General features: G+C 43.0%; 1 protein-coding gene across 1 annotated transcript; it reads right to left on the bottom strand.

Moving 5' to 3' along the window:
- Positions 1–232: 232 nt before the first annotated feature.
- On the bottom strand, positions 233–2,904 carry LOC136481249 (uncharacterized). The gene is made up of 3 exons (XM_066478603.1): positions 2,743–2,904; positions 1,879–2,061; positions 233–505 (listed from the first exon to the last, which is right to left on the bottom strand). The coding sequence occupies exons 1-3, from the start codon at positions 2,881–2,883 to the stop codon at positions 233–235; spliced, it is 597 nt and encodes a 198-aa protein (XP_066334700.1). The 5' UTR covers positions 2,884–2,904.
- Between the last annotated feature and the right edge of the window lie 13,855 nt (positions 2,905–16,759).

Raw genomic sequence — 16,759 nt, 5'->3', positions numbered from 1 at the left:
AGCAAATTGTTACCTGCTTTTATAGAGAGCAAATTGTTTGATACAAACGCACACCACACACGCTAGCAAATTGTTTAAGATCTGCTAGCATGTTGGTGCTATAGTGACAACTTGGTGTGCTAGTACGGTTCAACGGTTCATAACAAGAAGAAACACATAAAAAAAGTGCCTATAGTGACAACTTGGTGTGCTAGTCCTTAGGTGCGTATAACACCTTACTACAGTTCTCAAATCAGTAAAATTTCATGCATAGTCCTGGCCTAGAGAAACTCTGAAATATTTGGTACAGCTCCTTGGCCTTGACTTCAGAGATTGAACGACAGAAATTTACTGTCATCTCTTTAATCTTTGTCCCCCAATCAAAAAGTCGTTTCACAAAAGCAACTTCATGTTTAGTTCCTATCCATCCACCAATTACTACTTCAAGGTGATTCAACAAGAGTTCCTCTGTTTCCCACTCTACTAGCTGAAGGCATATGCAATCGGATGTGCATACAGTCTGGGCCTGAAACCAGGAAGTATCAACTTAATAAAATTAATTGATGATTGAATGACAAAAATGAGAGAGTAAATTGTCAGATTCCTGAACACTTTCGAGGTGCGCCAATGTGTTGATATCAACAACTACAAAATAATTCAGCCTAGTAACCAGTTGCAGCAATATAATTTTCTGCTAAGACAAAAGATAGCACACAAGAGCATAATTTCTGTTTATAAAATCACATAGAATTCCATGGAATAACAGAAATATGCTATTATTAACTGCCCAAAATTAAGGAGACTTTGAATCAATCTTAGGCCATGTTTAGTTCCACCAAAATCCAAACTTTGGCACTATGCAAAAAGAAGATTCCCCGTCACATCAAACTTGCGGTACATGCATGGAGTACTAAATGTTGACGAAATCAAAAACTAATTGCACAGTTTAGTTGTACTTTGCGAGACGAACGTTTTGAGCCTAATTAGTCAACGATTAGACAATCATTACCAAATACAAACGAAAGCTACAGTGCGCTACATGGATGAACAGTAAATTAGGCGGCGCCGACTTCGGCGAACTAAACGCGGCCTTAGTGCATAGCCCCTGTATGGACCTACATAACCTTTATATTTTTCTTTTAAAAAAATAAAAATACTCAGGCTAATTACTACTTCAAGTTCATTGACATATTATTTTCTAACTCTTATATACATTACCAAGGTTGATCTGCTTTAGCGTCATTCAACGACTCACCAGAAGTCCAGAACCATATATTTCAAACAGGCTAACAATAACTAGAAAGAGAGCAACTATTTACAGCCCAAATAGTATACCAACAGTTAAATCTACAGAGTAAAGTGCTATCATTGGGATATCAAATAAACCATACATCTGACAAAAAAAATACAAATGCAGGTTTCTTCCTATTACTTCCATGGCAACTTAAATACTTACTCTAGTAAGAAAATGTGTTGTGTTTAACTAGGGACCATGTCTAACTAAATACAAACACATGTTTTTTTTTCTTCATAAAAACAACATGCATCGATCTACCTTGAAAAATAAAAAAAGGGGCGTACCCAGTGCAGAGAGCTCCCGCTCTGTGCGGGGTCTAGGGAAGGGTGTCAGTGGCAAGCCTTACCCTCGCCTGTGCAATGCGAGGAGACCGCGACTCGAACCCGGGATCTTCCGGTCACAGGCAGTAAGACTCTACCGCTTGCACCAGACCTGCCCTTCATCTACCTTGAAAAATAGTTTAATAAGAATGCTTTAAATTAATTTGGCTTTTGATATATACTTCGATAGAAATTAATCATCAAAAATGCCTTTTAGGGACCAAAATGCTACCTTTTTTTCTGTGTCTAGAGAGATATTAGGTAAACAAAGAATAGGTTTACCTCTAACTCTGATCTAGTAGGAACGAACAACAGCATCAACTTTGTTATACCAGTACACAATCTGAGAACATGGAATGCGCTGGCCTCCAAGGCATGTCCATTTGCCATTACCATCAGGGACAAAAATGTAATGTCTGGTAGCACTGCCATGTCTTCCATCATGTAGTCACAGTTCATTATAACCTGTGTGTTTTCATAGGAAGTAAAACAAAGGGAGTCACATGTGACAGTTCGAAGGGGAATGAAACCTAAAGCTGCTAGCTGACCATTGTGTGAACAAAACTGTCGCTATAAGCTAACAAGTTCATTCTGGGTTCCTTACACAAAGCATGGCCATTGTGAGCTGCTTAAAAGACTGGACTACTTGTTCTCTAGAAAATACTTTGGCTCTCATGTTTCTTGCATATATAATGGAAAATAGTAATTAATCAGTGTGCTCAGCAATGTTGGAGAGACCTGAGGTCCTAAGCAAACCAAAATATGCGATGACTTCTACCAATGATGGTTTCCTGATATCACCATCTTCTAGACAATTTGACAAAAAGTCAAAATAGTGGAAATGAAACATTCTTTTAAGTAAGCCATTTGGTTCAATGCACAAGTCAACTTATTTTATCCTAAACAAAGACTCCTAAGTAATACACCTGAAGTACTTTATTTACTTGCTTTTATATGCCTGCTGGAGCCTTAGGAGTTAAGTTTTTATTTACAAAAAGAGGGCATTGAGCAAACTTTAATTTTGTGGTAGCGGAGGACCATTCTTAGTCAGCATGTCACATAGGAATCTTGGATTGATACACTAGCATAGCATGGTATGGTACTACGATGGCATAATGGTTCCAGATAATAGAAGTGAGAACTCACCTGTAGATACACCAGCGTTAGACAAAGACTTCTGATGCCCTCAAAGCGCTGCAAGAGACTCAAACAAGACTGATTGTGCAGGAAACCACCATTTCCATAAACAAGATAATAGCGAGTTCCCAGCCATTGAAGATGTGCCATCTTGCCAAGGTGGACAGAGCTCGGGTCATATTCATCAATCCAATCAAGTTTCGTTAGCAGAGGGGCCGAAATGTTGGCGATTGGTGGACTCTTGAGAAAAGATTCCACAGTTCACTCCTCGAGCGCCGGCGCCACAACCGTGAGCTGAGACAAGTCTCGCAAGCCCCTGAGTTCCATCAACAGCATAGACTCCGAATGTATGGCGAGATCCCTCAGCCCACGGGCGTCCTCAACGGTGAGCCTCTGCAAGCACGGGCACCGTGGCGAGGACACGGCATCGCCTAGCTCGCCTGGGCCGTGGAACCAGACGCGGCTCAGGTGGAGCCCGATGAGGCGAGCGAAGACACCGGTGAGAGGCACGGCGAGGCCCTGAAAACCCAGGAAGAAGGAGATCGTGGTGGCCTTCTCAAAGCAGGGGAACCCAGTAAGAATTGGCGGCAGACGAGAATGTTGATAAAATCCCCTCTTGCCCAAAGTCCGACCGGCTCCTGATTGTCTATCTTCACGACCGCCTTGGCAAAGAGCATTGTGCACTCAGTCAAGAGAAGACATGCCGAATGGATTCGCGTGCTGTCAGCTCCACATATATCTCACAGAATGCAGTTGGATCAACACTGATTTCGCCGGCAAAAATTCATGGAGAACTCTCCAGCAAAACACTTTCACTTCCGGGGGTACTTTCAGCCTCCAGGTCTTCTTCCAAAACTCATCTCCCGAGCTCTCCAGTGTTTGTTGCTGGTGTGCTGACGTAAGCTTCCGGTACGCCGACTTTACAGAATACACACCATAGTCACCTCCTGTCCATCCCTGGTTGTGAGTGGCTTAGCCCTTGTTTAGTTCGCGAAATTTGGATTTTGGGGCTACTGTAGCACTTTCGTTTTTATTTGGCAAATAGTGTCCAAACATTGACTAATTAGGCTTAAAACGTTCGTCTCGCAATTTCCCACCAAACTGTGCAATTAGTTTTTCTTTGCGTCTATATTTAATGCTCCATACACGGGCCGCAAATATTCGATGTGACAGGTACTGTAGCAACTTTTTGGATTTTGGGGTCCAACTAAACAAGGGCTTAGCGTCAAAGTGCATCGGTAATTCGGTATCCACCTGTCCTGCCAGATGTTCGTCGAGGACACCATAGTAAGATTGTTGGGCCTGACGTGCTGGCGTGACTAAAATTGTTAGTTTTGCGAATTTATTTTGGGAGCGGTTAAAAAAAAACTATACAGCGAGGGCTTATTTTCGATTATCCTTAAATAAAATTATCATTATAGCCTACTGAATTACGGAATTACGTGCGGACTCCATTGCTGCTTCTAGCCAAATTTGATGATCCCTCTACCTCTAGTTAGCGGAGGCGATTAAGGTCCGACCGGGTCGACACCAGGTAGGTCGCCGACCACCAGATTTTCTGCAACTCGCGCATGCCTGATAAACCAAACACATGGTAAACTTCGATCCAACCGTATGTCAGTGTCACACTGGTGTTCTTTAGACTGAACTTTGCCGTGTACTGTAGCAGATGATGCTTCTGGTTATTGTTAACGAGTGCTTGCTGTTGCCGGTCATCTGCAAGGAGTACTTGCTTTTATATGTCCGCTCATAAGTAAACTTATATATTTTTATCCTAGACAAAGATCTCATAAGTAATATGCCTGAAATACTTTATTTACTTGCTTTTAAAAATACGTCTGCTCTACCCTTAGGAGTTACTAAGTTTTATTTACAAAAAGAGGGCACTGAGCAAACTTTAATTCTCGGGTAGCGGGCCGTCACTCTTACTAGTCAGCAGGTCACATAGGAACCTTGGATTGATGCACTAGCATGGTATGGTACGGTGTATGTAGTATATAATATATATTCGGTAACTCTCTTGTAATTAAACTTTTAAAATTTGACACCTTGTAAACAGAGACGAGTGTCTGTCTGAACGGCGGGAGACAAGCGTGAGCAGCCCATGAGGTATTGCGTTCCTGTGCGACTGCAAGTCTGTAACCCATCCTGGTGGGACGGTGACTCAGGTACGACACTGTAGGTAGTACTGCACTCGTAGTCCGTAGAGCAGTGATCAGGTGTTCAGAACAGGGTTTGTCAGGCTCCACCCGCATTTAATTCCTCAGCCCTTGTTTAGTAGGAGAAATTTGAATTTTGGGCTACTGTAGCACATTCGTTTTTATTTAGCAAATAGTGTTCAAATATGGACTAATTAGGCTCAAAACGTTCGTCTCGCAATTTCCCACCAAACTGTGCAATTAGTTTTTCTTTTTGTCTACATTTAATACTCCATACACAGGCCGTAAACATTCGACGTGATAAGTACTGTAGCAACTTTTTGGAAGTTGAGGTGGAACTAAACAAGGGCTCAATTTAGCATAGGTGGTATTAGGGCGCGTTTAGATGCAAAGAAATTTGGGTTTTTTTTTTTTTTTTGCTACCGTAGCATTTTCGTTTGTATTTGACAATTAGTGTCTAATTATGGACTAATTAGGTTCGAAAGTTTCGTCTCACGATTTCTCACCTAACTGTGCAATTAGTTTTTTTCGTCTACATTTAGTACTCCATGCATGTGCCGCAAGATTCGATGTGATGGGTACTGCGCAAAAAAAATTAGGAACTAAACAGGCCCTTAATCCTAAATTTAACGGCGCTATGCTTTTAGTGGTAGGCGACATCGATGACTTTATGAATTTCGAGATCTATCGGTTCGGTCGTTTAGATATGCTCATAGAAGTAGGATTGTGCATACGTGTATTTATAGAGATGAGTGGGTGTCTGCACAGTGCTGCATAAAAAAAGTGTTCACAACCGGCGTATTCGCTGGTTGGTGGTGGTGCTGGTTTAGGCTGACCGGTGCTGATTTTTTTAGAGGAAAACACTATTGACTGATTAAATAAGCCTGACTGAAACCAACAAACGAAAAGAGTGAACAGAGAAAATGTCCTCAAAAGAATGGATTCCACTTCAACACTCCACCCGTACGTTGTCATCGTCCTGTACCTTATTGGTTCCCTCTCTTAAGCTTTAGGATCTGATGGCTTAAAATACTTCAAACAGTACCTTTCAGCGAATGAACAGTGTTTTTCTCTCGTAATAAATTAGCATAAGCATCACATCAGCCAAATTTCAGCGAGCTAAACTTTAGTCACTAGGTATTTGGTTTAGACGGCTAAAAGAGGCTTTTTAGTCTTTTTTAGTCAGGGTTTGGCTCCAAAGTGATTAAAAAGTGAGGTTTAGTTTCTTTTAGCAACATTTTAGTGACTAGTTGGCTAAAGGCCATCTAGTCTCATTTAGTCATACTATTTGGGTGAAAAGTGACTACAACAGACTAGATTTAGCTGACTAAACTTTAAGAGGGACAAGCTAAACAAGGCCTAAAGGCTTCGTATCATTCAGCATTGTTTTAGGATATCCATCATATTCCTCCATAATTATACTATTAGACTAGTCTTAATATCATGTCCGAGTTTTCAACACATCGTATTTTGAAAACAGTGCAGAAGATAGAGTTTCATCCCAACGAAATTCTCTCTGCTCCCATGAAATTCTTATCATCTCTCTTCGCGGTGCCATATCAGCATATTTAACGCCAACGAAACTATGATGAAATCACTTATGAGACTGGCCTTATTACTCCATCCGTCCCAAAAAAATGCAATTCTTGTTTCCCGGTAAGTGAAATGATTTCAACTTCGACTAAAATTATACAAAAAAATTACTAACATTTATAATACAAAATAAGTATCAATAGATTAGTAACGGAATATATTTTCGTAATAAATCTTGTTTGAAACATAAATGTTAATACTAATCATTATGAATTTGGGCAAAATTTAGAGATTCGTATGTCAGTGTCACACTGGTGTTCTTTAGACTGAACTTTGCCGTTCACGAAGCGTGTTCAGTTGTGTATTCAAGGGTTGTCTGAGCAGCAGCTTGACCAGCTACTGCTGCTGTATTGACCACGCGAGAATCCAAGTTGCGCTGTTTCCTAGGGTTGGTTGCGTTGGAACAAGGGAGCACTGTTGCCATTCATGCTCACCAATAGCTAGCGTGCATCTAAACGTATTTAAAAAAAAAACTTCGTAGGCCTGTTTGGCAGGAATTCACCGTTGTAAAAACTGAAGCTGGCTCTAGCATTCAGCTCCACCGTAGATCCGACATTCCTCGTGGATTTACTAGAAAACTGTTTGGCTAATGACAGCTGCTCCAGATGCACGTAAGGGTATTTTCGTTCGAATGGACAAAATTACCTTTGGAACTAGTGCTCTCTCTATCTCACTGCCATCCTGGGCTACACGTCAGCTCTTCTATCCTCATCCTATCAGAGGAGAGCACATCGCAGGCACGCAGATCGGCCTCACCAGAGCTCGAGGCCACGACGGCTCGGGACGGCCTCGCCAGGCTCGGCCACGGCGAAGGTCGTGCGCACAGGCGGCCTCGCCGAGCGTGTCCACGGTGGCCGGGCTCGGCCTCGCCAGAGCTCGCGAGCAGGGAGGCACGGCCGGCGGGGAGGCACGCGGCCAGGCCATGGGGCGCGGTTGGCGACCACTGCGCCGGCGGAGTAGGAGAGGGAGGCGCTGGGCGCTCACGGACAGAGGCTCGCCGGATGTTGCGCTCCCTGGCCATGGCGCTCGCGGACGGAGCTCCGGTGGCGCCGGCAGCGGGGCGGACGGTGTCAGGGCAGCGCTTGCGGCCGGAGGTTATCGCGTAGGTGCCTCGTCGGCGGGGCGGGTCCGGAGCGCGTGGCCGGCGTCGCGGCGAAGGAGCTGCGCTACGAGAGAGAGAGAGCGACGCGACGGGGAAGAATAGGAAAAAAATTAGAACGAACCGGTATCTTGGTTCTTGGGAACCGGTGGCGGTGGAGGGTAATTTCTCCGACTCCATCAAATTTGAGTTGGGAGGGCTCCACCAATTTACTGACTAGCCTCTAAATTCACCAATTTGGTAGATATGGACTGTTCGGTAAAGTTTTGGTGGAGAAGCTGAAAACGGTGAATGTGGAGCTGTTGGATCATTGCCAAACATGCCCTATATCTCCTAGCGGACACTCAAATCTAGCTTACACTACTGTGCAAATGATTTCGCGAAGCACTGCTCAATCATTAGTGGAGACGGTCATAAAATTTATCTGTTTTCTAAAATAACTGATGATTTTCGATGGCGGTAAAAAATTCCTCATATCCTAAAATAGTTTTATAGAGGCAATAAAAAATTGTTAGTCTCCATAAATAGATTTATAGAGATGGGCGTATTAACAGGTCCGCCTCTCTGATAGTGGCCTGCCTCCATAAAGAGGCTCGATGCACAATAGGCCCAGTAAGCCCATTAAATATAGGTTCATAATGGATTAAAACAGGATCCAGCGAAAATGGATACCTTTTTTGTCCATTTTCATCCCTATCTAAAGCGCATGGGCCATGCAACACGGCAGCCAACGACGACTCGTGAAAATCGGTCTTTTGACAGGGTGCGCCGCATAGTCCCAAGAGCACCTCTATTGGAGACACGTAGGGGGTGCCGTAGATTCGGCAAGGCCACCTAAGATGTCTACTAATGAATCTCATCGAGAGAAGCGTAAATAACAAGTAATTGGGGGTAGAAGAGATTAAGGTGTGACGGTGCAAAAAGTAAAGGTAGATTTATTTTTTGAACAGTTGGATACTTTAATCAGCGGTGAAGCTCTCATATATGGAGAAAATCTATCTATGTATTTCCTAGATCTCCCCTGGGACTGTAGGCCAAAACCGGCTCAGTCGGTTTTCACGGATAGGACCAGCTAAAGCTACATAAATGAGCTAAGGGGGTGTTTAGCAAGGCTCCTCCTGAGAGGCTCCATCAGAGGAGCCGAGGCCATTTTGAAGGAGCCAAAATTTTCAAAACGACTCTGGCTCCTCCGTTTTTTACTGAAAAACGGCTCCTACAGAACATATGATATGACTCTTCTGAAGGAGTCCGAGCTAGGAAGGAGCCTTACTAAACAGGGCATAAGCCAATTTTAGTTGGCTTAGTGTAAACTAGTGCAAATCGACGTAGTCGGTTTGTGAAACCAACTTACCCAGTTTTGGTTAGGGATGACAATCCACTCGTGGGTGTGGGTGCCCACGGGCACCGCACTCGTTAGGGTGTGGCCGTGTGGGTGAGGGTGTCATATTTCACTCACGTGTGACCTGCGGCGCTTGAAACAGCTAGCTAACACAGCGAAACGGCCGTTGGCCTACGTATGTTGGCAGGATTCCTATAGCTTGGCTCTATGAAACGTTTTGAAATGTCAGCGTCAATGTTGCTGCTACTAGCTCCAGTGTCCAGCAGCCTCGAGCATCGCTTGCATTGCCATGCATTGATTTTCACATCCATCGCTTTCATTCATTTCATCCGTGGAGGCAGGCCTTTGCCTTTGCCTGCAGCCTGCAGCCTGGATCCCATTCCCATGTCATGCCCGGTGGTTAGGAGGAAGTATCCACCCCCTAGTTCAAGCGAACAAAGCAGGCAGTTTAACGAGACGCCATGGGCTCTAGCTGGCCGTTTGTTCAATCTAGCACACACAGCACAAAACAAATTGGCCCCGTTTACGTGAGCTTATTCAGAAACTACTTTTTAGCTATAGAATAGTATTTTTTTTTTTGTAGCGTAAGTCAAATTTCAACATCAGCGAATATGGTTAAAACCATGGGCGGCGCTAGGGGTATTCCCCTGTATGCCAAGGAATACCCAAGATTTTGGAAACAAACATAAATACATATAGGTATAACTTGTATAGTTGCTAGATCACTAGTATAGAAACAACCTTTACTCTCGGTTGGGAAACCCCTTCAGTCCCGGTTTCTCAACCGGGAGCACGAATCCGAGATTAAAGGGTCCCTCCTTTAGTTCCGGTTTCTCGCCCGGGACTAAAGGTGACTAAAGAGGCCTCCCAGCCTGGCCACGTGGGGCGGTCCTTTAGTCCCGGTTGGTATTATCAACCGGGACTAAAGGTTTCCTTTTTTTGTTTCTATTTTCAATTGATGATTCGTTTTGGTTTTCGAATACGCATTCTACGCTGCTAGTAATATACGTATTCTATATGTTTATAATGTTCGAACATTTTGTACAAACTAAAGTATGAAACTAACGTATATATTACATGCATATACATATATTGTACATTATTTTATGTACATATAATATGTATGTATATATATATATATTACAAATAAAGCTTGCATTGTATATTCTATCATATCCTTGAGATAACAAATTCACTCCATCTGGTTTGGCTTCCATGTTTCGTTGATGTCATTGTAGAACTCGCCGGCGAGGTTGAGGACCTGGTCATTAAGAAATCCTGCTATGGTCTCTTGAATTGCTTTCAGTTGGTCACGTCGTATGACTTTTTCCTTCAACCATAGAGTCTTCAATAAAAGTTAAAGGAAAAGTATTAATATATATATATATATATATGTGTGTGTGTGTGTGTGTGTGTGTTGGTCACGTGATTACTTATATATATGAGCAACAAAAGAAATTATGAATATATGAATATATTTATATAACGTACTTTGAGGATCTCTTTAGGAGTTCTTTTTGCGTACGTCATGATGAACACGCAAACATAGTATCCGCAGTAGTTGTTCCCCTGTTCTTGCCTCAGAACCCACTTTTACGAGAAAAATGATCCGGTGAATTGAAAGCATGCATGGTGTTAATTGAATTATATATATATATATATATATATATATATATATATATATATATATATATATATATATATATATATATATATAGTACTTACTTTGTGTGTGATTACATCTAGTGGCGCTTTGTAATATTTCATGTGGTGTTCCTCAATGAAATTTTTCCAAACACTACGCCCAATAAAATAAAAAATTAATTTGGCCTTTAATAATTGTTGCAGTTAAGAGATCGGGGTATATATAGTTGCTAGAGAGACCAAATTACCCTTGGATAATATCTATCATGTCTTGGTACTCTGTTTGCTCTTTTCTTAACGAGTCTAAGATGCTCAACCAACTATTGGCCATATCGATGACCATCAATATCCAGTGATTGTTGCATATGTTTTTATACACAAATATGATCGACATTAACTAGAGTCAACATATATATATGGGAGATAGCTTAGCTAGTAAGCAAATAATTGAACAAATGTCCATATGATCGACATTAATTATTTAACACTCACTTGAAGTTGTAGGGGAAGACTATGTCCTTGTTTTGTTGGTTCACTAAGAACCTCATGAGATTTTTCTCGAGTTCAGCTTTCCATTGAGGCGGAGGGTTAGGGTGTTTGAATACGACATTTGGATCAACGAAACCAACATCATTATCGTTTCTCTTTCTAAGTTATGTCATCTCATATCTGCATATATAAAAATATAGTGTGAGGATATATAATTTATATATATACATGTAGCTTTATATATATACACTTTAATAGTAGAAAATAATCACACTTACAGACAATAGCAGCTAATGAGACTTTTGTCGATAGAGTCCAGATGGCATAGTTGGTGTAATTCTACAAACTCGACATATATAACGTCATCGTCACGGAAGTAATGTTGGTTTCTAACTCTGACAGGAACAAAGGCCTCTCCCCGTTCACACGCCGCCATGTACCACTTGTTTAGCAGGTATATTTGCGTACCTAGTTCACTCAAGGCCTCAGGGTTGTATAGACTCTTTCCATGTTCAAATTTCTTCCAAGGATCCACTTTCGGAGCAGATAGTCCTTCAGCGAGCACTTGGGCAAGGTCCAAACCAGTTTCCTCGTAAAACCGAGCCAGCTCCTCAAAATCGACGTCTAACTCTAAGTTCGAACCATATTCATTACGAACGATAAGAGGGGGGGACTGATTGTTGCGATTGTTGTCTGAGTTGTGCAACACCTTTCTCTACTCTAGTCTTTTTCTACGCCGCCTCAAATGACTTGGTGAGAGAGCGGTCGTAGTCCGATTTTAGTAGGGTCTTTTGAGATTTCCGCTTTTTCTGGTCCACCTTCTTTCTTAGAAGATCTGGAGGTAGGTAGAAGTACGGTTTCTCCGAGTTCTCCCTCGCTTCTCGTTGCTTTTTCACTTTTTCGAAGAAACTGTCCACATCTTTTTGTACTGCAACATTTAATTCCTTTTCACTTTTCTCGTAAGATAGTTTTTGGGGAATAACTGGATTAGATAAGGCTTTCTTCTTTGCCGGCTGGTGGGCCAACGGCTTTGTTTACGGGGCGGGCCTCTTAGGAGCTGGCTTCTTCTTAGTCATCAAGGGAGGCGGGGAAGCTGTTGGAGACCTCCTTGGAGGCGTTGGAGACCTCCTTGGAGGTGGTGGCGGTGGCGACGTTGCCACCTGATTGCTCGGAGCACTATGATGATCTAGAGATTGAATAATTGGACTTAGGTTGGCGGCGACCCTGCTGTGTGAGTACAAAAAAGAATAATTAGGTATAAGAAATTATTATTTTTAATCATGCATGTCAATACAAAATTAGTGTCCGCACCTATTGTCTGGCAATTAAGGAAGCGGCGGTGGACTAGAGACCCCGGGAATAATGATGTCGCGCTTGCGCCATAGTATGAATGTCTTCTCTGCTTCTCCTAGAGTCTTCTCCCCATCACCTCCTGGAATGTCAAGAGCCAGATCACTAAAACCTTTGTTAACTCTATCCACTGAGACGCTAACATATACAGGTGGTATTATTGCCCCATGGATTCTTGGTGTCTTGGTATGATCTGGAGGAGAAAAAACACCGAGAGCCACCATGATTGTGGCATTCTCTTTTGGAATATGTAGCTCACATGTTGTAAACGGTGCAGTGATGTCATCCACGGGGAAACGTAGCATTGCGTCATCTTGATTTGGCAACTCCATGGAAGCGTAGCTGCTTTTCAACTGATCAGGGGGCTAATATTAATGTTGATTCCTAGATCTGATGCCTGCCTTTGGGCACTCACTGCTATTTGCACTTGCTTTATGATTCCGCCCTGCATTCTAGCTTGCATGTTTTTTTCGCGCTCCTGTGCTTGAAGCAACATCTCCCGTGACTAACGAACATATTCCTCCGACCTGCTGATCCACGCTGCTTCCTCATCCTTCCTTCTCTGCCGGCTTCTGTAGGTATCTCTATCGTTAGGGAAACCATGCTCCCAAGAAATGTTCCGTCCTAAACCTCTCGTTCGGCCACTGTGTTCAGCAGTCCCGATGGCATACGTTAGTTCATCCTTCTCTCTATTGGGCCTGAACGCACCAATAACTTTAGCTTGTAGAGCATAAAAAAATCTTTGTGTTGCTCTTTCGAGTTTTGGGCCATGAACCAGCTTTCCGGTCTCTAGGTCCAGTCTTCCCCCATGAGCGAAAAATCAATTCTTCGCGCCTTTGGACCAATTGAGTGATTCTGGTGTGATACCCTTGGCAAGAATATCCGTTTCCATTTTTTCCACTTAGGAATGGTAGTTACGTAGCCACCAGATCCCATGCCATGGTGGTATACCTTCTGTCGGGCATTCTCTTGGTTCCTTCCCACCCGTTCCTCACCCTCTTCCGATGTCTTGTACTGTACAAAATCATTCCAGTAGGGCCTCAACTTCGCAAGCAGGCCCCTAGTATTGAAATTGGACGTTAGGTTCTTCTTGATGTATTTCATGTATAGGGATTTCTTCCAAGTCTGGAATTGTGTGGCCATCTTCTTCATAGCCCACTTTCAAACTAGCTCCTTCAATTCATCATCGTTGATATCATCATAATCATCCGCTTGCAACGTGAAATATTGAAGGATATCATCCCAAATTAAATTCTTATCAAGATCAGAGACAAAACTAACATGAGGCTCGTTGATCTTTTGCTTCCATTCATGGGCACTGATCGGAAGTCTATCCCTTACAAGGTACCCATAGTGTTGCACGAATTTTCTTGCATGTGGCCCAAGTGGTTCGCCTGTCTCGATATTGAATTCCGATATTATGTAGCGCCCCTCCAATGGCTTTTTCGGGCCTCGAATATTTTTGCTTTTCGCCGTTGTGGTCGTCGATCCAGAGGGCTATGTATAAAAAAAGAATAAATAAATATCATGTGTACACATAATAGATGATAGATATTCAAATATATATATAAATATATATACCTCGCCAGTATTTTCTTGCACAATATTTTCTTGGTTATCTTCAAGAGCCAGGTATTGACTCCCGTCATCTACATCCTGCTGGTCACCATCGGCAAATTGAGTGCCGGTGTTGATAATATTCATCATTTCTTCATCTATGTTGTCTCTCGGGGCAGTCATCTAGCTTTTACTCCACTAGATATATCTATAAAAAATAAAATATATTTCAATAAATAACCATCCGTACTAGTTGACCTTGCTTACGTGATCATCTCGGCAAGCATTTCTCCACCGGACGGCACCGTACTTGGCCAAGGAAGAGCTCTGATTCTACGAGGAAGGGAACACGGTCTTCCACGACCATTGCCGCTCTCCCTCGTAGAATCAAAGCTCCTCCTTGACGTCCGTTACCGCTCGGCAGAGAACATGCTCGCCGAGATGAACACGGTCCGCAAGTTCAACTAGTATGGATTTTCTATAATTTTCTAACTATTGTCTAAGTTTTTCATTTCATGGAAAAATTAATTCTAAAAAATAAAAGGCATGATTTCTAAGTATTTTATTTCATGGAAAAAATAATTCTAAGTGACCTGCTCGATATCGGCGAGCTCGCGGGCGTTTATGTTGCCGAGGATAGTAACATTTGTAGATGACATTTGTAGGTCTGAAGTTATCAAATATCCATCAAATTATAGCTCAAAAACATGTTTCAATAAATAACCATCTGTACTAGTTGACCTTGCTTACGTGATCATCTCGGCGAGCATTTCGCCACCGGACGACACCGTACTTGGCCAAGGAACAGCTCCGATTCTACGAGGAAGGGAACACAGTCTTCCATGACCGTTGCCGCTCTCCCTCGTAGAATCAAAGCTCCTCCTTGACGTCCGTTACCGCTCGGCAGAGAACATGCTCGCCGAGATGAACATGGTCCGCAAGTTCAACTAGTACGGATTTTCTACAATTTTCTAACTATTGTCTAAGTTTTTCATTTCATGGAAAAAATAATTCTAAGATCACGTAAGCCGCCGCTTTGTCGATCCGATCCGACGGGGTTTCACCAGCGTCGAGCGTCGTTTAGGTTGCCTTGTTTGACGGTTCATTCATGATCGATTCACGCTACAGACCGGCACATACAAGAGATCAAAAAATAGCATAATCATGTCCATTATTTTGGCTGACGTAACATGACACAAATGCTACTGACAGGCACATACAAGAGAAAATAGCATAATCTTTCCTTGATTTCCAAAACATGTCAGCAGCCAAAACTTGTGAACAGACAACATCTTTCCTTGATTTCCAGGTTTCCATCTGTACCTAGCTGCAGTGAGGCAACGCGGGGAAGGCTCGGGCGCGCTCCGGTGAGGCAGCGCGGGGAAGGCTCGGCCGTGCTCTGGTGAGGCAGCGTGCGCGGGGAAGGCTCAGGCGAGCTCTGGTGAGGCAGCGTGGGGAAGGCTCGGGCACGCTCTGATGAGGCAGCACGGGGAAGGCTCGGGCGAGCTCCGGTGAGGCAGCACGGGGAAGGCTCGGCGTGCTCCGGTGAGCACGAGAGAGGTGGGGGCCAAGGACGAGGACGGCGCGTGCTCCAGTGAGGATGAGCGAGGCGCATTGGCCGGCCAGAGAAGAAGCACACGTGCGCGTGGGGCCGGTGACAGCGTGCGCACGTGACGAGGCGAGGCTAGGGTGGTCGCCTGGGAGCGGCGGCGCTGCTGGATTGATTTGGTGGAGAAGATGAGGCGACGGCGTGGCGAAGACAGAGAGGAAGAGAACTAGAGCGTGGTTTATAAAGGGAGACCTTTAGTCCCAATTGAATCTACCAACCGGGACTAAAGATTTTTTAGTCCCGGGCTATGGTTAGAACCAGGACTAAAGGTCTGAGCGTTAGTCCCAGGTGTAGCCACGACCCGGGAGTAAAGGGCATCTGGGCGGGTCGCGAAAACTGCAGCTCCACGTTTAGTCCCGGGTGGTTGATCCACCCGGGAGTAAAGGGGGAGCTGCATTTTTCGCGGCCTGCCAAAATGCCCTTTACTCCCGGTTCGTGGCTACACCCGGGACTAAAGCTCCACCTTTAGTCCCGGGTGGTTGATCCACCCGGGAGTAAATGGGGAGCTACAGTTGGCTTTATCCAATTTCCATAAGTTTTTCCTTTTTTATATATTTCTTTTATATAAATATGCAGAGAGTTATTAATTGCCTAATAAATAAAATATTATCCAAAAAAATTATAAAAAATTCTTGGACTTGGTTTTGCATTATTATACACAACAAAAATTTATAAACTAAACTCTTTTATTTTACTATATAAATATTTGACATAGTGTAAATAATAATTAGAATTTGCACCATGCAAAAATATACTACATAATTAAAATCATTAAAACTATTGCTTTTCGACATGAAATTAGTTTTCACATCTTATTAACGTTCATCATTTGGTTTTTCATCACACATTCTCCACGAGAAATCCACCGTCTAGCATAAAATTCATTTAAATCGTAGAAAATATGAAAACATGACAAAAAAATCTGAAGTCACAATTATTACATAATAGGTCTAATACATCACTATATATATCAAGCGGGCACAGTAGTGAACTTCTTCTTAACATATATCCCTTGGTTATGATCGCGCCATAACCATGGAGTGTCCTCATCATTTAGCTGGATGCTTGGGTCTTTGTTCACTGTGAAGGGTGGAATTCGGTCATCCTTTTCATAATCTTCTGATATGTCTAACTTGTCTTTAATCCCAATGTTGTTTCTTCTCCCTGAAAGAACTATGTGGCGCTTT

Source organism: Miscanthus floridulus, chromosome 9 (assembly GCF_019320115.1).
Source record: "Miscanthus floridulus cultivar M001 chromosome 9, ASM1932011v1, whole genome shotgun sequence".
Taxonomy (NCBI): domain Eukaryota; kingdom Viridiplantae; phylum Streptophyta; class Magnoliopsida; order Poales; family Poaceae; genus Miscanthus; species Miscanthus floridulus.
The sequence above is the reverse complement of the archived record's forward strand: the minus strand, read 5'-3'. Positions and strand labels throughout refer to the sequence as shown.

What these genes read in the sequence shown, in the direction of transcription:
- LOC136481249 (XM_066478603.1), bottom strand. Translation starts at nt 2,883, where the DNA reads ATGGCACATCTTCAATGGCTGGGAACTCGCTATTATCTTGTTTATGGA. An exon ending in TAACGCTGGTGTATCTACAG is followed by an intron (nt 2,062 to 2,742) that starts GTGAGTTCTCAC and finishes GAAAACACACAG; the next exon opens with GTTATAATGAACTGTGACTA. An exon ending in CTACTAGATCAGAGTTAGAG is followed by an intron (nt 506 to 1,878) that starts GTAAACCTATTC and finishes TCCTGGTTTCAG; the next exon opens with GCCCAGACTGTATGCACATC.